We start from the raw sequence: 16269 nt of genomic DNA, 5'->3' as shown, positions 1-16269 counted from the left end.
GTTATCTTTCTTCTGCAAGCATAAACATGTTGCTATCTATACACAAGACATTACAGGTATTCAGGCTTTTTTGTTCTATACATCTTGCATGCGTTTCTTTTTCTAACTGCAAATATACTAGTTAAAATAATGCAGTTATCATGTGTCAGCGTACTCCACCACACCTTTTGGCACATCTTTACACAACTGTATGTGAGGATGAAATGTAAGTTTGGGAGTAAAGGTGTGGTGCAGACTCAGATATGGGTAGTTAATCGACATACTTTTGTGAAGTTAACATGTTCTGTGTTGTGACTGGATGTATTTTAATTTAAACTATTTTAAACAGCATTTAGCTAATTGTTTTGCATGCAGCTGTTATGATCCCTTTAGTTAAAGGTCCTAATATGAACACCATTATATATTATCATATAAATGTTTAATAATTTTTGATAAATTGATTAAAAATAATACATTTATATACAAACGCTGTAAACATTATACAACAGCGATTTAAAAACCATGTGATTCATGTCATTCCATTCATGTAAACTCTTGCTGGAGCATCACAGAGACATTTTTCTGTTTTCGTTGTGGTTCATCTGGCAGGTAAACTTTTCTTCTGAAAGCTCAGAGTTAGTAGCTACTTGTGCATATGAAGAAATAGTTTCATTACCATTGCTATACAGGTAGCACTGACCTATCGTGCTTTTATATTTTGCAGAGAATTTGTTTTTTAAAGTACAAACAAATAATAGTAAAAGAAATTTCAATGAAAAAAAATACTGTACTTCAGTTCACCTTACATGACCTCTTATGCTACGTGCTTTGTCACTTAAGATACACTTAAATTACTTTACATTTTACCATTTAGTTGCAATTTTGCACGTTTCTTGGGAAATAATCCTATGGACATATACAGAACTCTAGCTGAAATTGAAAATGGATTCATTGTGTGTTTGTTTATTTGTTCATTCTTAACACCATTCCAGAATCTACGGCTATATTCATGGCAAGAACAGGTTAAACCATGCACAAGTTGATCCACACAAGTTAATCCATACACAGATTTGGCATCTCCAATTCAACTAACCTGCATGTTTTTGGCCTCTGGGAGGAAACTGGAGTACCTGGAGTAAACCCACACTGACAACATGCAAAATCCTCAGAGAAAGGCCACCTGACCTAGCCGGGGTTCAAATTATGGACCTTTTTGCTCGCAAGGCAACAGTGCTACCCACTGAGCCACATATGTATTTAGATGTTGTTTGTGATTTTAAAATACATACACACAATTTGCATAAGTACACTACCTGTGCAAGAAAATACTACACTATAACTGCTGTGCAAAACCTTCCGCAATGCTATATTCTCAGATAATATGGTGTTGTCAGTGGGGCAGTACCTGTAACGCTCCAGTAACGGCTGTTGTCCCATTTTTTCTATCAATGTATAGAGTGCTCTAGGTGGTTGCCAGAACATTGCAATGTGGTTGCATAAGTCTAATCGCCAAAAAATAATAACACTCCCTTAAACAGCCTTATCATCCGAAGAATCATTTTTGTCCATGGCAGAAAACACTGTGCATGTTGCATGCCAACGTTTAACAGGGTTTGGTTTGTTCAAGTCATTAACCCTTAGCATAATCAATAGAAATGAGGTTTGCCTTTGCAAACAAGAAACTCTTCATGGAAAGGTTTAATGAAGTAGAAAAGTTCAGCATTATAAAGACTGCACTCAATGAAAGATATATTAGAAAGACTTTATATGATCATTACAGAATTGAGACATGGTGCAATCTGCCTGAAATGTATAAACATTACAGTAAGTAATTCGTTGGGAATGCTTCTCTTTGGCCGAGACTAAAACAGTCCAAAAACCGCAGAAAGAGGAATAATGTGCTGCAGTTCACAAACATTACACATTGTACAACACTAAAATGTGCTGGGAAGTTACTGTGCAACATAAGCCTGGATGTATGCTTTTATCCTCATTTGCAAGCTGCTTTGAATAAAGTGTCTGCTAAACAAATAAATGCTTATGTTAGACTGTTGGTTGTTTTCTAGATACGAACATACACATTCTTGATTCTACAGTGTCAAATCTAAAAGATAAAACCTCTTCCTTATGTACGTCCAGTGTTGGGTAACTAGTTACTAAGTAATTAGTCACTGTAATTTAATTACTTTTTCCTTGAAAAGGTTAAGTATGGGATTACTCTTATTTTTCTTGTAATTTATTACAGTTACTTCAACTAAATACTGAACTGTAGAATAAAATAATGGATTTAACATCAACATTTAGGGCTGGTTTCCCGGACAGGGATTAGACTAGTCCTAGACTAAACATTTTTTTAAGAGCTGTCCAAACTGAAAACAACCTGCACTGACATATCTTAAAATATATAAGTACTCTTTGTTTTGCATCAAAATGCACACAAGTAATGTTTTTAGTAAGGCATGTTTGTTAAAACTAGTTATATTCCTAATTAAACTAAGGCCTTGTCCTGGTTTAAACTAATCCCTGTCCGGGAAACCATCCCTTAAAGTCTAATGTTAAAATGCATGCGTTTTATGTATCCTTCTCACTTTGAATCCTTTGGTAAGTTAATCAAAATAATCGTAACACTATAGTGTAGTTTACAATTCTCACTATTAACTAGTTGGTTATTGGCATTAATATTACTGAGATAATATTAAAGATTGGCTGTATATTAGTACTTTAAAAGCACATTAATGCCTAATTCTGCAAAACCTTACTTTACATCCTTAATCCCAATTCTAACAATAGGCCTACTTAAACTTAACAACTACTTTACTAATTATAAACAAGCATATTAAAAAGTAGTTAATAGTGAGAATTGGACCTTAAATTGTGTGACCAGATTAATTTATTTACTTACTTTTAAATCATATTTACTTTTCAAGTCATTTCAAGCCTATCTTTGTATCATTTATCTTTGTGTACGTCATCTAATAATTTTTACAAAAACAAAACATATTTATGTAGTTTCCATGGTTTTCCTTTTTTATGAAATTTTCCCATTATTAAAGGCAGGGTGCATGATCTCTGAAAGCCAATGTTGACATCTGAAATCACCTGAACGAACACGCCCCTAACCCAATAGAATCTGGACATTCCTTTGATAGACCCGCCCCACACATACACAACCCAGGCAACAATTACATTTAGTAGACACACCCCTTATTGCTAATTGGCTACAAGTGTGTTTCCAAAGCTTTTATCAGAAATCATGCACTCCGCCTTTAATGTGTACAGCAGCAGTACGAAATTCACTTGAATACATTTTAAAACTTTATTATTATTTATAAAACAAAAATATCATCTTGCATGTTATTTATAAGATTAACCAATCAAGAATAATAACAGATTCAGGTGACACGAGTTGCATTGACAGTCATGATATGTTAATGACAGAAGGCTGCAAAAACGTCAGTCTCCTCTCAAAATAACATGATAAAAGACTTAAAATATCCACAGCTGCAATTAAAACACGATTATACAGTTTTCATCTTGTACAGTAAAAAATGACAATGATTTTAATATGATCTTATATGCAGAAGTAGGTGGTCCAGTCAAAGGGGGTGGGACAGGAAGAAAGAGGAGTGGTGACAGGTTAAGATTCATTTTGTCGCCTGTACAGCCTTTTTCTCTTGCTCAATATCTGTGAAAAGAGGAATTGGAAACGTGAATTACAACGATGAACAATGTCAACCTGAATAAAGGTTATGAAAGCATTTTTAACATATTTCTGTATAATGTTCTGTCATGTTTCAAGCAACAAGACATGTAATTCTCACCAGTTAAAAAGTTGCATAACTTTATCTTAAACATGAAATATGTTGTAACTGGCTGTAATGTCGTGTGAAAGTTTCACATTTAGTAAGCAAATAGTTTTGTTAAGACACAGGAGAGCAAAGACACGATTATCAGCGCTTGAACTTACTATCGTCATAATCTATGTGTATTCATCAAAAATGTACGTTCCCTGGAAAGGAAACTGAACATGCAAATTGATTGGGAATTATTTGCACTGAGGATGAAAACAATGACAGCTTCAGGCATTAAATAAAAAACATTGTGTAAACATGTCTAAGATGCTTTACTGTGTTGTCTGATTACTGTAGCAGACAGAGATGTTAAAGAGAAACCTAATGCATAAATATATAGCTTTAATAGTGAGGAGAAATGTGATATTATTCATTATTTAAAACTTAAATAAACTTGCAGCAAAATGAAATATCTCCAATCAATCTATCATAATCTGTTTGGGAATCTTGCGTAACAATGTTGCAGTAGGGTTTGAATCTGTCAGGAGCCACACCTTTATGTTTAACTGTTTTTTTTTTTTTTTTTTTTTGATAGGCCACAGGTGAAACAAAGGCAGAGGCGGTCTGTTTTTTTCCGTGTTATCTTGAGAATTGTGCAGTGTGTGTGTGTGTGTGTGTGTGTGTGTGTGTGTGTGTGTGTGTGTCAGATCAGCACAAGACTGTGCAAATCCAAGCTACATTTACTGAAACAATGAAACATGAAGCTGCCAAACTCGCTTACCCTCTTTGGTCGGCAGAGTGTTCTTCTCTGCTGTATTCGTCTTTTTCAGGCATTTCTTGTCAAATTGCTTCACTTCCTCTTTGACGGGATTGTTGTCACTCATTTTGGCGAGTCTGTGTAAATTAGAGTAATTCAATACCAAATCAAAAAAAAAAATGTCTGCACAACATTCATGAATATTTTGTGAGCAGATCTGACAAACATAACTGACAATGTATATAACTGTGTTTCATTGTCAAACAGCATTTTTAACAAAAGCAGAAGTTTTCAACTACCCATTTCCTCCAAGGTTTAAGTTTCCCTCACTTTGTATGAACATGTAGGTGGACCCCACCCTCCTCTGAGGTGCAATTAAAAACCAGGTTACACAAGCCCTTATTTGAGCAAACATCATTAAATATCACCAACCTATCACCAATCTAACATGATATGCTTTTACTGCACAAAGCTGAATATTTTGCAGTTGCGGTTTTTATTTTAACTTTTTTTAATGAACTGAGGCCTAACTTTTGTGCATAAGATAACAACACAATACTGACAGTATTACAGAAAGATCTGCACAACAAGAGGAAGTAACATTTCAAAATTAATCTATGCAATGATCAGCCAAGATATTTGGACACCCTTTGTTCTTTTTTATGGTGTAAAATAAATCCACTATAAAAAAGTGTTTTGTCAAGCAACCTTAATGTTTAAATCAGGTGCAGTAACAGTTGCGCATATTTACTTTTGATGGTGCATTAATGTTTAACCTTTTCCTTTTTATGTCAAATGATTATTACACATACGGAAAACAATACAAATCTTAAGTAACCAGGCCTTGAACTGTTAAAGACTTAAGACATTGTGGTGTATAGCTCACACATTTATTAAACACACATTATTTACTAAAACTTATTAGAAACTACACCGTTAAACTGTAAGCATTGCATATGTTCACGTGTTCACCACACCCAGTATGAAAATCTCAGGCGACTGTGTGAAATTCCTGACATGTTTTAATAACGGAAAGGTTCAGTTTGATATTATTGTGTAGTGATGTTTTTAATGAACAGACACCGTGCGTAAAGCAAAGATCCACATCTATGTTCCCCTCAAGCGCGCGACGCACGCGCACAAACAGGTAATGCGCATTATTACCATATGCTGCTGCATAGCCTTGACATTTGCAGGTGTTCATTTTTTAACATTAAAATATACATCAAATAGAGTTTACATGAATGTTATAATCGCATTGCTTTACAATCGTGCGTTTTACTTGCACACTTTTAAAGAGACATCTATACTGCATAACATTCTCTGGAGAAATACATAACAGGTCTGCTACAGCATTTCTCTGATGAAATAAATATATAATTTTGTGTACTTTTAGTGACTTACCTAGATCTGTCCTCAAAAGTATTCACCACAGTAAATGTCGTTGACAGAACCTATGTGCGTGCTGAAGGTGGGCAGTTGGTTTAAATAGCAATCACGCCTCCGTTTCACAACAGCGCTGTGGTAATCCGCGCGATCTGATTGGCCCAATATCTCACTTCTAAATTCTGATTGGATTGACCTGTAGCGTTTCTGTATTATGGTTGGTTGGATAAACAGCCAGCAATTGTGCATTCTGATTGGTAATTCCGATGTGAAGTGTGTGCGAATGACTAATATCAGTAGCAATGTGAAATAAATCAAGGGCGAACAACGAACTCGTAACGAGGAGAAGAGCCAGGCTTTGAAGGACTTCATGCATAAGGGTGAGTGGGTTCTGGCTAGAGGGGATACAGCTACTGACAAACCCCGCGAGATGTTGTGTTTAGGGTTAGGATGAAAAACAGCGGTTCTGGGGAGATAAATGTGTCAGCAGCGCCATCTTCAGGCGATTAACCTTCAGTTGCTGTCGCAAACTATTTAAAAGGAATGCGAATGTGATCAAATCAGATCAGACATGAATACCTTTGCAGTCATGATCCTAATGGATAAATTGACATTCTGCAAATAAATAAAATAAAAAGTGTATCAAGTAGTATTTTCTCTGATGTATGAAGGACTGTTGTTTAATCCCATTTGAAAAATATAATCACAATTACTAGAGAATAGTTTGGGCAAAAATTATACAGCTTCAATTAAATAATAGTTGACCTTTACATAATGTATTTTACATTTAATTTATAAAAAAAGTTTCAGATATGAAAAAAGATTGACAGGTTCTAGTTGTAGAACACTTGTAGAGTTTTTAAATTGTACAAATCCTTTGTGTGTAAGTGTGTGTTATTACCTTATACAACGGGTCTGTTGAATGCTGTATTCTGATTGGCTGAGAAATGTTTAATGGGTGTTGATTGTTTTTCAGTAAACAACACACCTAACTTGTCACATGTCTTAAAAATAGGCCAAGTGCAATGTTTGTGGTAACTGTGGTATAAGCTGAATAATTGACTCCGGTCCTTTGAATTATTTGAATATAATGCACACCCAAGGTGGTGATGTGGCACGATGCAAAGCAGAGTCCTTGCATTATTTTCTTATAATTCAATGGCCCATCGTGAATTATTCCATACTTAATGATATGCAAAGGTACAAATCCCAAAGTAAACAATGACGCCAGTTATCGTATCCAACTTAAATCTCTTTTCTTGGACCACATCAAACACACGGATTTTAGGCAACAATTTACTTCCTGGACCTGTTGACGTGGACATTATTATAAATCTGCCCGCTTTTGACTCACAGCCTGTAAGTAGTTTTTGTTGTCATATTGGAAGAATTTACTACTGAATAAACCATAATTCAAACACAAGTTTGGAGCAGTGCAGAGTAGCACTTGTTGTTTGTCAGCTTGCTCATCTGCATTTTCTGGATCAGATTTGGCTCGTATTGATAAGATAGTAAAGACAATATTAACTCCTGTAGTATTGCATTGGGAGTAATCTTATAAACATGGCTGATGTCATAGGTATTCAGGCTAATCACAATGTACTGGTTTGCTGGCATTTGAGGAAGGCAGGGACATCTGAAGCAACCATAATGTACGGTAAAATAATGTGTTTTTTGAACCATAAACCACGCAAACTCACTGTATTATACAAAAAACACACAAAAAATGTTGTTTCTAGCAATGTAATAGGTGCTCTTTAACGTGGCCATGCAGTTATACTGCAATAAATGAGGAATAATGTTATAGTCGTTTTATTCCTAATGAAAACCACTACCTTCTGTAGTGTTTCTTTTCCATTTTAAAGGCTTTGACACAAAGACAGTCAGATGGATAGATTTCCTGTAATATTTAAATTATTTATTTCGCATTTCAGTTCAACATACATTATGCAAGGTTTTTGTAGTAAGAATTCTTTCATTCCTTAAAAAAAAAAATGTACATCATGTTTACGATATTGTGTGCATTACATTAATAAATATTTTAGCACACTGCCTACATCATTGCAAAACTTCAATGTTTGGTCTCTTAGGTTTGTGCAAAACAATGTTAATATAAACCTGAGATTTCGGTTATGGAGGAAATCACTGATTCCTCGCTGACTGCATCACTATCAGCTTGAGTGTCTTTTCAACTGGTCATATATGGCAGTAGTGATGCCCCAGGTAATGCAGGAGCGAAAGATGACCAAGCCACCTCCACGATAGAGAAGAACCAGGCTATGGTTACGGGCTGCCCAAAGCCACTGCCAACTGCTTTTTACTCCTCTGTCTGCTTCTACTTGAGCCTGCATGTTGGCCACCAGCACAGAGAGAGGATACAGTGGTAGACTAATCATCATTGAATTTAAAACTCCTGATATAAATGATGACGCTACAGGAGAAAAGCCATAATCCCTGAGTGCTTTAGACATTGGGTCCTTTAGACCAAAATAGAGACTGTTTCCTAAGGCATTACGGACAAGAATAGGTAGAAATGCTGTGTAGTACCCTGATGCTAATGGTCTCGAACTTAACTTGAGCAATACACTTCTTATAGTCGGAAGACTGCTGTCATTCCTGCTATTCTGCAGGACGTTTTGCACACGTTCACAAGGAGTAAAGAGAGCAGCTTCCACCACCCCTGCACCTAAACCAGCCATAGACGGCAGGAGATTTTGAGGAAGAGGGGGTTCGGCCCAGATGGAGAGCTTCTGTTGGAAAGTGTCCTGGAGGCCAAACAGGAGCGTGCCATTGAGAGATCTCATCAGGAGGGGTGGAGCTACACCACGGTACAGTTTCAGCGGACCCTCCTTAAATAACTGGACCACGGCTTCACGTACTAAAGTGCTGTGAAGCTGTTGACGAAACACAGTCTTGTACAAAGGGAACGTGATGATGGTGGTCAAGGTGGAAATGAGGCTGGAGGTTCCTCCATGCAAGTAGCTGCGAAACCAGGCTGTAGAGTCGGTGGATTCGACAACAGCCTGGTCGTCATTGGAATTGCCTCCCATATCTTGTGTTGCTGGAGAAAGACAGGACCAAAGATACTAAGTTATTTTATTGTCATACATACAATTAATGCATACAAGTAAAATCAATTGAAAAACATCTTTGACAGCTGTCTTCACAACACAATACAATAGATGTTTACTGCGATTGCACACCAAATAAAAATACATAACTTACAAAATGTTTTAAGTATGATTAAAAACAGTATGACCATCAAAACAATATGATGAATAATTCACATTACTGCGTGCAGTATAAAGTGTCCATTATTAATACTGTTATTGCACATTAATGTCATATGGCATTGAATCCTGAAGTTCATGTTCTCAAATACTACAACTATAAGTCTTCTACATTAAATAATTAGAAGTATATTAAACAAAAATTTTTTTACAAATCGGTCATTTTTCTGTCCCCGGCCTTTACAGAAATATTATTAAAAAAGAAACATTTAAAAACACTTAAGGGTTACACTTTTCTTAATATTTTAAAATAAAACAATATGTCTTTTGAACAATTACACATTCCTGAGCATCATTGCAGCAATATTTGTTTTTTAATTAATTATATAGACCAGTGGTTTCTTTAACTTTTTGGCATGCAGCCCCCTTTGGTAGTGGTGCATCGCTCTTTGGCCCCCCTGAAGAAGATTTTTGACGTATACTTGACATTTGAATGTAATAAAACATATTAAATTGTACAACATATTGCTGTTGGTTAGTAGCCTTATTTGTCTGAGGTCTAATTACACAGAAATAAAAAAGGAATGTATTTTATAAAATCCCATACAACTGGGGGCCCCCTGGCACCATCTTGCGGCCCCCAGTTTGAGAACCACTGATATAGACTTCAAAGCACTACATAAGTGCTTGTCCCCAGGGAAAGGGCTTTATTTTGAGGTCAAAAATATTTTTTTCTACAATTTAAATTCCAATAATGTATACATAACTATCAAATATATGATGTAAATGGCAAAAACAAACCAAAATGGTGCATAAATATTATAAAATTTCCAATGAAAAAAGTATTGAAGTACCTGGAGTTGTCACTGGTTTTGTTATTGATTAACAAGAATCTCTTATTTTGAAATAAAAACCACACTTGTGACATCACTTGAGTTCCTTCTTCCCAGATCTATAAAGAAAGGCTCTTGTTAAATCCACTGTCTCTTTTCAGTTATAAGAGATTGTCTCATTTATCTAATGATTTCATATAACGCTTTTGGTTTAACTCGCTGGTATGGCCCACTTTATTGTCAGGGAATTGTAAAAAACTAGAATACAAATGGATTAAACTACTTAATTAAGTGAGTATAACATGTAGTTTGATATCTTGCAGCATCCATTTTGTGAAATGCATTCAAGAAAATTGTCACTGGTGTTACTGTCAATGGGTAACATCAATGAAGATCAACTCATTGACATTTATATATGAACTTTATTCAAAACTATTCAGTTAGTTCTTTTGCATAAAACAGCATTAAGATTTAATGATTCTTCTAACTTTTCTTAATAACTGTTAATCTTTCTTTTGTTCATATATGGCTAAATTAATTGCAGCTGAGAAGCAGCGACTTTACTGACAGCGTAGGGATCTGGATTTGTTAAGTTAAAAATATGTTTTTAAAATGTTATGATCTCTTACTAACTGCTTTTACTTAGTGTCACCGATAGTCTTTAATTGCTGAATGTAACAATTTAGTCTTATATACTTCATTTTAGTTAAAGAATAAGAATATTTGATCTTACATAGGTCACTGGTGAATAATTGTGTCACTGGTTTAACTGTGTTTTATCTGTCACATAAATAAAATGTGCCACATGTGACATGATCATTAAATAGCCTACTAAAAATTCAACATAAGCTGGTGGCTGGTTTAAGATGTCAGTAGCTAGTTTAAGCTGGTCCTCCCAGAGTGGCAAAGATGGTCAGGCTGGCTGGTCTTTCAGCCTCACCAGCTAGACCAGCTTAAAAAGTTACCAAAACACAGCTAGTCCAGCATGCTTCACCAGCAAAAATCAAGCACCAGCAAAAATAAAACCAGCTCACGTTGATCAGAAAATTTGGTTGAGGTTTCACTGCTGCTCTGCTATCTGGGACACCAGCGGCAATAAAAAAAAAAATGGTACATGCGGTTTTTAAATAAAATAACAAAATAGATAATTACGCTGTTTATGTGTATAAAGTCAACTGGTAATCTAATATTAATAATGTGGTTAATTTAATAAGTACATTTTAATACATTAAACAACATTTTTAATGTAAAAAATTCTAAATTAATTTCTTATGTAAATGAAAAATTATTTATATTTATTTATATGCAGCCCCTAAATGTGCATCATTACGATATGAAATGACGCGTCTAATCATAAATAAACGAAATTTAAGCAAACTTAAGCATGCATACGTGCTATAATTACACAGAAACAACAAAGACACTTGTCTACCTTCAATCGGAGATTTTCACAGATGTTCAATCAAATACACCGGCGATGATTTATAGAGGATAAATAATCATAATATTGAGAAACTCTTCAGCAGATCAATCGTGATTGAGAGATTAAAAGAACCATTGGATATAATGGACAGTGTCCGTTATTCTCTATGAGCGTACTCATGCCACTCCTCAATCAGCATTGGTTACTCTTCAGCAGCTTATGACGTGAATGTGACGTCACCTTTCTGCGTGTTTTTATTTCCTGATTGCATTAACATGTAACATAACAACAATAAAAAAAGATAACACCACAACAAAAATTACACTAAATTACAGATTATTAGAGAGAATAATCTGATTATTTCAAAGAAACTTAAACAACAAAAAATAGATGGTTTTAATTTCGGAATGAACGTTGTTAATTTATAAACACACTACTGTTTCTAGTTATTAAGTATATGTAGAATTTAACATTACTGTTTAATAAATGTAGCTTATGGTTCACTGCCAGGTTCATGAGAATTAGTTACCATTTATATGAATGGATAATCCTGCAATTGTTTTATTATGTGAGCTGAGCTCAAACCAACACATGAGGTTTTAGTAGTATATTAACAACACAGAAGCAATGCCCAAAGCACGCCTTTAAAAAAAAAAAGTTTAATTGTAGGAATGTGCATTTAAAGTAACTTAAATGAAAACAAACTTTCCTAAGAGATTAAAAACAGGACATTAAAGGGAAATTACATAAGCACTATCAAGATGTAACAATGTAAGAAAGAAAGTACTTTTTATTCATAGAAACGTTCATATAAAGAGTTCTTAAAAATATCCATGGAAAATGAAATCTTTAATCGTTTTGGTAAGCAGGCACAAGCCTGCAGAGATCAAGCTATAATCTAATCCTAGCAAACAAAACCTCTAAACTCTTACATTAGCCACTGATTTACACAATCTGTAGTAAAGCTGTCAAAATCACCTGTTAACCGCTTATTTTTTTTAATATGTGATTTTGCCTGATTCAGCACAGAAGTTAATATCAGTGAATGCAAACAAATAAATTACAATGTGACAAGTTTTTAGACTAAGCTAGATTTTAGGTTAGCCATAGTCACAGATTGTAACAGCAGTTTATACAAAACACAGACTGAAAACAAAAACTCAACATTCCATGTCTTGCTCTCAGTGGAAAAATCTCAGTCTTTCTAAAATCCTCAACTAGTGAAATGTTTCTGTAAAGGCTAATATCTCTGGTCAGGCCTCTTTGGGTAAGATGAATGAAGTTCAGCATTGGCCTTTAGTGGTGAACAGACGAGAAGTTACAAAGGAACGTGGCTGAAAAGATAGGACACAGATTCGCCATTATGGGTCCTGCGAATGGCCTCGGCGAGGATCATGGAAATGTCAATAACCTGTAGATCAATGAACAATATACTTAGTATACATGTCTTTAAAAGTAATTATTAGTTAGCAGACCAAAACGTCATCTATGAGGAATAAAGAATTTTGAGAACATTGACCTTGACATGACACCAGTAACACTTTTGCAATAGACAGATTAATGCACAGACAGATTGGTTAAATATCACATACTAAGTGTATTCTGTAAATAACTGTGAATAAGAACAACCAATATTTTACCCATTTAAAAAAAGTTACTGGGCTTTAAGTGTTGACATGAATCAGATGGGGTTTTGACATGACAAACCTGTATTTTGGGACAGTGTTTCATCTTTTCCTCTTGAGGAATTGTATTGGTCACCACTACAGCCTCAAAAGAAGCATTGTTGATGCGTGAACTGGCTGGACCAGAGAAGATACCATGGGTAAGGATGGCATAAACTTTGGTGGCACCAGCTGATATAAGCCTTAATAAAAAATAAAAGAAATTAGAGTAAGAAATTCTCAAAACGCCAAGATCACTGAAGGTGATTTGATGTAAACGAATGCAAAATCTCACTTTTCAGCTGCATGGCATACGGTACCGCATGTATCTGCCATGTCATCAACCAATATGGCCACCCGATCTTTAACATCTCCAACCAAGACCATGCGATCCACCTCATTAGCTTTTTTTCTTTCTTTGTGAATGAGGGCAAAGTCAACATTAAGCCTGTCGGCAATAGAGGTCACCCTGCCAATGGAAAAATACATGAATGAAAGTGAAAGTTACAGCATGTTTAGGTCATTACAAATCAACAGAGCATAACTAATCACATAACCAAACACACCTCTTGGCTCCTCCTGCGTCTGGAGAAACTATAGTGCAATTCTTCCATTCTGGAATATTTTCTTTAATCCACTGTAACACTGCAGGCTCTGCATATAAATTGTCCACGGGAATGTCAAAGAAACCCTAAAACAACAAATTAAGAAGTCCAAAATCCTTAGATCTATGTGTAACATTTATATTCATAATTTCTGCAAAAAATGAATTCTCACTCAACATGCACACAAAATGCAAAACATTTGATAGTGCTATAAAGCCCACCTGGATTTGGGATGCGTGCAGATCCATTGTTATGATGTGGTCAGCACCAGAGACTGAAAGCATATTTGCAACCAGCTTGGCAGAGATGGGTGCCCGACTCTTCACAAAACAACAAACAAGTGTTTAATTGATTGATAATAACAGTTTACTCTCTTCACAATTACAAATATGGTTGTCTATTAAAGTTTGAGCTTCTTTTCCAAAAACAAATCATTTTTTCCAAGTGGTAAACAATAGCACACTTTTACACCCCTCTGGTGATAGCTTAAAGTGAAAGAATGCATAACCTTTGACCCACCTTATCCTTTTTATCTTGTCTTGCGTAGGGGAAGCATGGGATGACTGCTGTGACTCGGCATGCAGATGCGATCTTGCAGGCGTTGATCATAATCAAAAGCTCCATTAAATTGTCATTAATTTCACCACAGCCGCTCTGGACAATGTAGACATCCTCCCCACGTACACTCTCTCCAATCTCCACACTGTAAAGGACAGAACAACACATCTCAGTGAAACACCTGCTTTTACTACAACAAATGACACACATAAGGGAGCGTGTACACCAAAGCGGCTAAAAACATCAGGCTGATACTATGCTGCTGGCGTTTTTAAAAAGTACGGCACTTCCAATGGAAACAATTGAAAACATACACAGGCCATCAACGTAAACACCTTGGTGTGCACCCCCCACTTACTAATGGTAACCACACTTCCCATTAAAATACCATAGTAGCTGCATTTATTGTTCCCAATTCTCACAATCTTTGTGTCTTGGTACTAGACGTTTGATTTACATTTACGGTATGCATTTTGCAGATGCTTTAAACAACTTACAGTACATTACAAAGTATACATTTTTATCAGTTCCCTGTGTTCAACTTCAAACCCATGAACCCTTTGTGGCACTATTGCAATGCTCTATCATAGATAGTTCTTGTATTGTTTTAAAGATCATTTTACAGTAGTAACTTAGTAGTAATACCATGGTATTTTGTAAAAAAAACCATCAAATACATTTTTTTAAACATTTAAAAACACTAATAAAAATGTCAAATTTGAGAGTGAACAGGACAATACATAATGCTTTGGTATTGACAAGCCTACCCGACATGATACCGCGATACATCCCAATGGCGCGATGTTTGCCTGTCAAACCGCCCTTGAAAGAGTTAATAACTTGACCATGATAACATCATCTGATTAAAGTGTCAACATTACATTACATAACCTTAAAAAGTTAAAGTCCAGCCCGTTTAAACATACAAATTAAAATAGCGATAAAACCAAGCTTATTTCAAAGTTTATTGTGTATTTATTCAATTTTGCATTGTTTCAAAGCGTCCGTACATAAAAAATTATAACATAAACCGGTAAACTTAATTATAAAATATTAAATTATATACTATATGATAAAATAGCAAATAGAGATGGCAATAAAGGATCCAGATATAATAAAAAAGTAACACAAAAAAAAACTATAAAAATGTGCACCGCAAGCGCGTACTGTGTGATGGCGCTCAGCACTCTGGGATTTGTAATCTTCTAAATCCCACGTGGAGCACTGGCGGACACCAGATGAACTACAACTCCCAGCAGCGGTATATGATGCAAAGCACTTTAGCACGTGAATGTCACGCTTTCATATAATTTCCTGGAATTACTCACCATGTCTCTTGGTTGCTAAACTTTTTGGTCACCACTTTGCCCAGCTCCAAGCCAAGTCGGTCGGCGATTTTCTGAGACAGATCCTGATGAGAGCTCCCGCTGAATATCTTAATATTAGGCATCTTCTTTTCGCTTCCACGCGTCTCGAGAGCAAGAAAACCCGAAGGTGCTCGAGATAACAGAACGTTTGCTCGCAAACGAAAAACAATTATGCACTTTCGTGTATCAGCAAGAAACCGATGTTGGTATTACCAGAAAAATAAGTCGCCACTACCTCTCCACCATAGCTGCTCATGTGCGTTACGCATGTGACGTCACACATCCGCCTTTGCGTGCTGGCGTCATAGAACATGTCGTTTGTTTCCGATAGCCCCTGCTGGTAATAAAAAACAAACAAAAAAGCCCCTGCTGGTTTTGGGGGGTAAAGAAAAAAGCCCCTGCTGGTAGATGCTGGCACTACACACTATTATGGTAAAATATATATCTCTCTGTAGACATCTATTCAAGTCTATTCAACTATAGGTCAGTATGTTTGGACATTGAGTGTGGGGTCCCTCAGGGATCGGTGATGGGACCCAAGCTGTTTATTTTGTTTATCAATGATATATGTTCAGTATCTAAGTTGTTGAGGATGGTTTTATTTGCGGATGATACTAATATATTTTGTTCAGGTGAAAATTTACAGCAATTAATATTAAATGTAACTCAAGAAATG

The 16269-nt window shown here is 35.6% G+C and overlaps 3 protein-coding genes across 4 annotated transcripts; all 3 read right to left on the bottom strand.

The window, feature by feature from the left end:
* Positions 1-3281: 3281 nt before the first annotated feature.
* On the bottom strand, positions 3282-6080 carry tmsb1 (thymosin beta 1). Its single transcript, XM_065267999.1, has 3 exons — positions 5932-6080; positions 4552-4664; positions 3282-3664 (listed from the first exon to the last, which is right to left on the bottom strand). The coding sequence occupies exons 2-3, from the start codon at positions 4652-4654 to the stop codon at positions 3624-3626; spliced, it is 144 nt and encodes a 47-aa protein (XP_065124071.1). The 5' UTR covers positions 4655-4664; positions 5932-6080; the 3' UTR covers positions 3282-3623.
* Positions 6081-7352: 1272 nt separating this feature from the next.
* LOC135749453 (solute carrier family 25 member 53-like) lies at positions 7353-11579 on the bottom strand. Of its 2 annotated transcripts, XM_065268044.1 has the most exons (3): positions 11409-11579; positions 9998-10095; positions 7353-8974 (listed from the first exon to the last, which is right to left on the bottom strand). In XM_065268044.1, exon 3 carries the CDS (start codon positions 8961-8963, stop codon positions 8085-8087), a length of 879 nt encoding a protein of 292 aa, XP_065124116.1. In that variant the 5' UTR covers positions 8964-8974; positions 9998-10095; positions 11409-11579; the 3' UTR covers positions 7353-8084. The 2 variants fall into 2 exon arrangements, with proteins under 2 accessions (XP_065124116.1, XP_065124117.1); XM_065268045.1 differs by lacking the exon at positions 9998-10095.
* A 592-nt stretch (positions 11580-12171) lies between these two features.
* On the bottom strand, positions 12172-15886 carry prps1b (phosphoribosyl pyrophosphate synthetase 1B). The gene is made up of 7 exons (XM_065268022.2): positions 15555-15886; positions 14188-14371; positions 13890-13988; positions 13630-13754; positions 13359-13532; positions 13107-13266; positions 12172-12810 (listed from the first exon to the last, which is right to left on the bottom strand). Exons 1-7 carry the CDS (start codon positions 15674-15676, stop codon positions 12718-12720), a joined length of 957 nt encoding a protein of 318 aa, XP_065124094.1. The 5' UTR covers positions 15677-15886; the 3' UTR covers positions 12172-12717.
* Between the last annotated feature and the right edge of the window lie 383 nt (positions 15887-16269).

Source organism: Paramisgurnus dabryanus, chromosome 16 (assembly GCF_030506205.2).
Source record: "Paramisgurnus dabryanus chromosome 16, PD_genome_1.1, whole genome shotgun sequence".
Lineage (NCBI taxonomy): Eukaryota > Metazoa > Chordata > Actinopteri > Cypriniformes > Cobitidae > Paramisgurnus > Paramisgurnus dabryanus.
Note: the sequence above shows the minus strand (reverse complement) of the source record. Positions and strands in the feature narration are given on the sequence as shown.

Excerpts from the sequence above, each read along its gene's own strand:
- LOC135749453 (XM_065268044.1), bottom strand. The coding sequence starts at position 8,963 with ATGGGAGGCAATTCCAATGACGACCAGGCTGTTGTCGAATCCACCGAC.
- tmsb1 (XM_065267999.1), bottom strand. The coding sequence starts at position 4,654 with ATGAGTGACAACAATCCCGTCAAAGAGGAAGTGAAGCAATTTGACAAG. Across the intron at positions 3,665-4,551 it reads CACTCTGCCGACCAAAGAGG|ATATTGAGCAAGAGAAAAAG; the intron begins GTAAGCGAGTTT and ends CTCTTTTCACAG.
- prps1b (XM_065268022.2), bottom strand. The coding sequence starts at position 15,676 with ATGCCTAATATTAAGATATTCAGCGGGAGCTCTCATCAGGATCTGTCT. Across the intron at positions 13,533-13,629 it reads GACGCAGGAGGAGCCAAGAG|GGTGACCTCTATTGCCGACA; the intron begins GTGTGTTTGGTT and ends TTCCATTGGCAG. Across the intron at positions 12,811-13,106 it reads AACACTGTCCCAAAATACAG|GTTATTGACATTTCCATGAT; the intron begins GTTTGTCATGTC and ends ATTGATCTACAG.